The sequence below is a fragment of the Meleagris gallopavo genome, chromosome 8 (genome assembly GCF_000146605.3).
Source record: "Meleagris gallopavo isolate NT-WF06-2002-E0010 breed Aviagen turkey brand Nicholas breeding stock chromosome 8, Turkey_5.1, whole genome shotgun sequence".
Taxonomy (NCBI): domain Eukaryota; kingdom Metazoa; phylum Chordata; class Aves; order Galliformes; family Phasianidae; genus Meleagris; species Meleagris gallopavo.
The window spans coordinates 4,593,201-4,594,406 of NC_015018.2; the positions used below are offsets into that span (position 1 = coordinate 4,593,201).

The 1,206-nt window shown below is 58.9% G+C and overlaps 1 protein-coding gene across 1 annotated transcript in view; it reads left to right on the forward strand.

The window, feature by feature from the left end:
* The window catches only part of PAOX (polyamine oxidase), a gene marked incomplete at its 5' end in the record, with an annotated part of 5,051 nt that overhangs the window by 2,790 nt on the left and 1,055 nt on the right, over positions 1-1,206 (forward strand). The window contains 5 exons of the mRNA XM_010714156.3: positions 1-97; positions 653-757; positions 838-918; positions 990-1,046; positions 1,128-1,206. The exon at positions 1,128-1,206 is cut by the window's right edge and continues 1 nt beyond it. Coding sequence (XP_010712458.2) covers positions 1-97; positions 653-757; positions 838-918; positions 990-1,046; positions 1,128-1,206 — 419 coding nt within the window. The remainder of the gene's footprint in view (positions 98-652; positions 758-837; positions 919-989; positions 1,047-1,127) is intronic.

The window sequence follows — 1,206 nt, forward strand, 5'->3', positions numbered from 1 at the left end:
GCCCGCTACGCTCAGCGGTCGTTGTGTTGCAGGGCTGCGGCAGATGCGGGCCTCCCTGCGGCGTGCCGACTGCCTCGTCGAGGTGCACGACGCTCGTATATCCTTAGACGCCGAGCCCTGCGCTGTGCTTCCAGCTCCTAAGCCGCTCGAGCGGCACCGGGCCCCCGCACGGCATTCAGACTGCCTCCCAGCCCCCTGCTTTCTCCAGCACGCGCTGTCTCCGTGCCGTACCGCCCTCCGGGTACCACGGTCTAAGTTCCGAGACCCCCCCGAGATGCACCGGCCCCGCAACCCCCAAAATGGTGCCTCCTGTTTTCCATAACGTCCCATACTGGTCCCCGCCCCTGTTTTCCCCTACGTCTGCCTCTGCACATAGTCATTCATTCACTCCCTTTGGTCCCTGTACCCATATTCATCTGTCCACGAGGTGGTTTGCTCTCAGCCCCATAATCCCCCAAACCAGCCCCCATGCCCTTCTTTTCTCTGTGATCTGCTCCAGCACGCAGTTGCTTCAGCTCCCCTTTAAGCCCTTCACCTGTGCTGTTACCTTGTTCCAAGCCTCCTTGTTCCAAGCCTCTTCACCCCACAAAACACACCAGCCCCCCCCTCCTGTTTTCCCTCATACCACAGTTGTTTTCCTTAGCAGCCACACATCCCACTGTCAGGCCGTAACCCTGTGCTGCAGGAGGTTCTGGGCATCCGCCCGCATCTTCTGGTGCTGAACAAGATGGACTTGGCTGACCCACGCCAACAGTCAGTGAGTGCTGGAGACAGAGAGTGGGCTAGGACCCCACAGGGCTGCAGTAGGACCATACTAGTGAGCTCCTGTCCCCACAGAGAGTCCTGGAGCAACTGAGGCAGCAGGGATGCTCGCATGTTGTCTTCACTGATTGTCAGCAGGACAGCAATGTCAAGAAGGTACTGTGTTGCTGCTGTGTCCTCAGTTGGCCCTGAGGCTGTGGTGAGAGCATCCTTCCCATTTCCCACAGATTGTGCCCCTGGTCGCCAAACTAGTCAGCAGCAGCCCACGTTACCACCGGGCTGAGGTGAGGAGGGGCAGGGAGGCTGCAGCCTGGGTATGTCCTTTGGTGAAGCACAGCACCTGCACGTGTCCTCCTTGCTTTCAGAGTACTGAGTACAGCATCATGGTGATCGGTGTGCCCAATGTAGGCAAGTCATCGCTTATCAACTCTTTGCGGAGGTTGC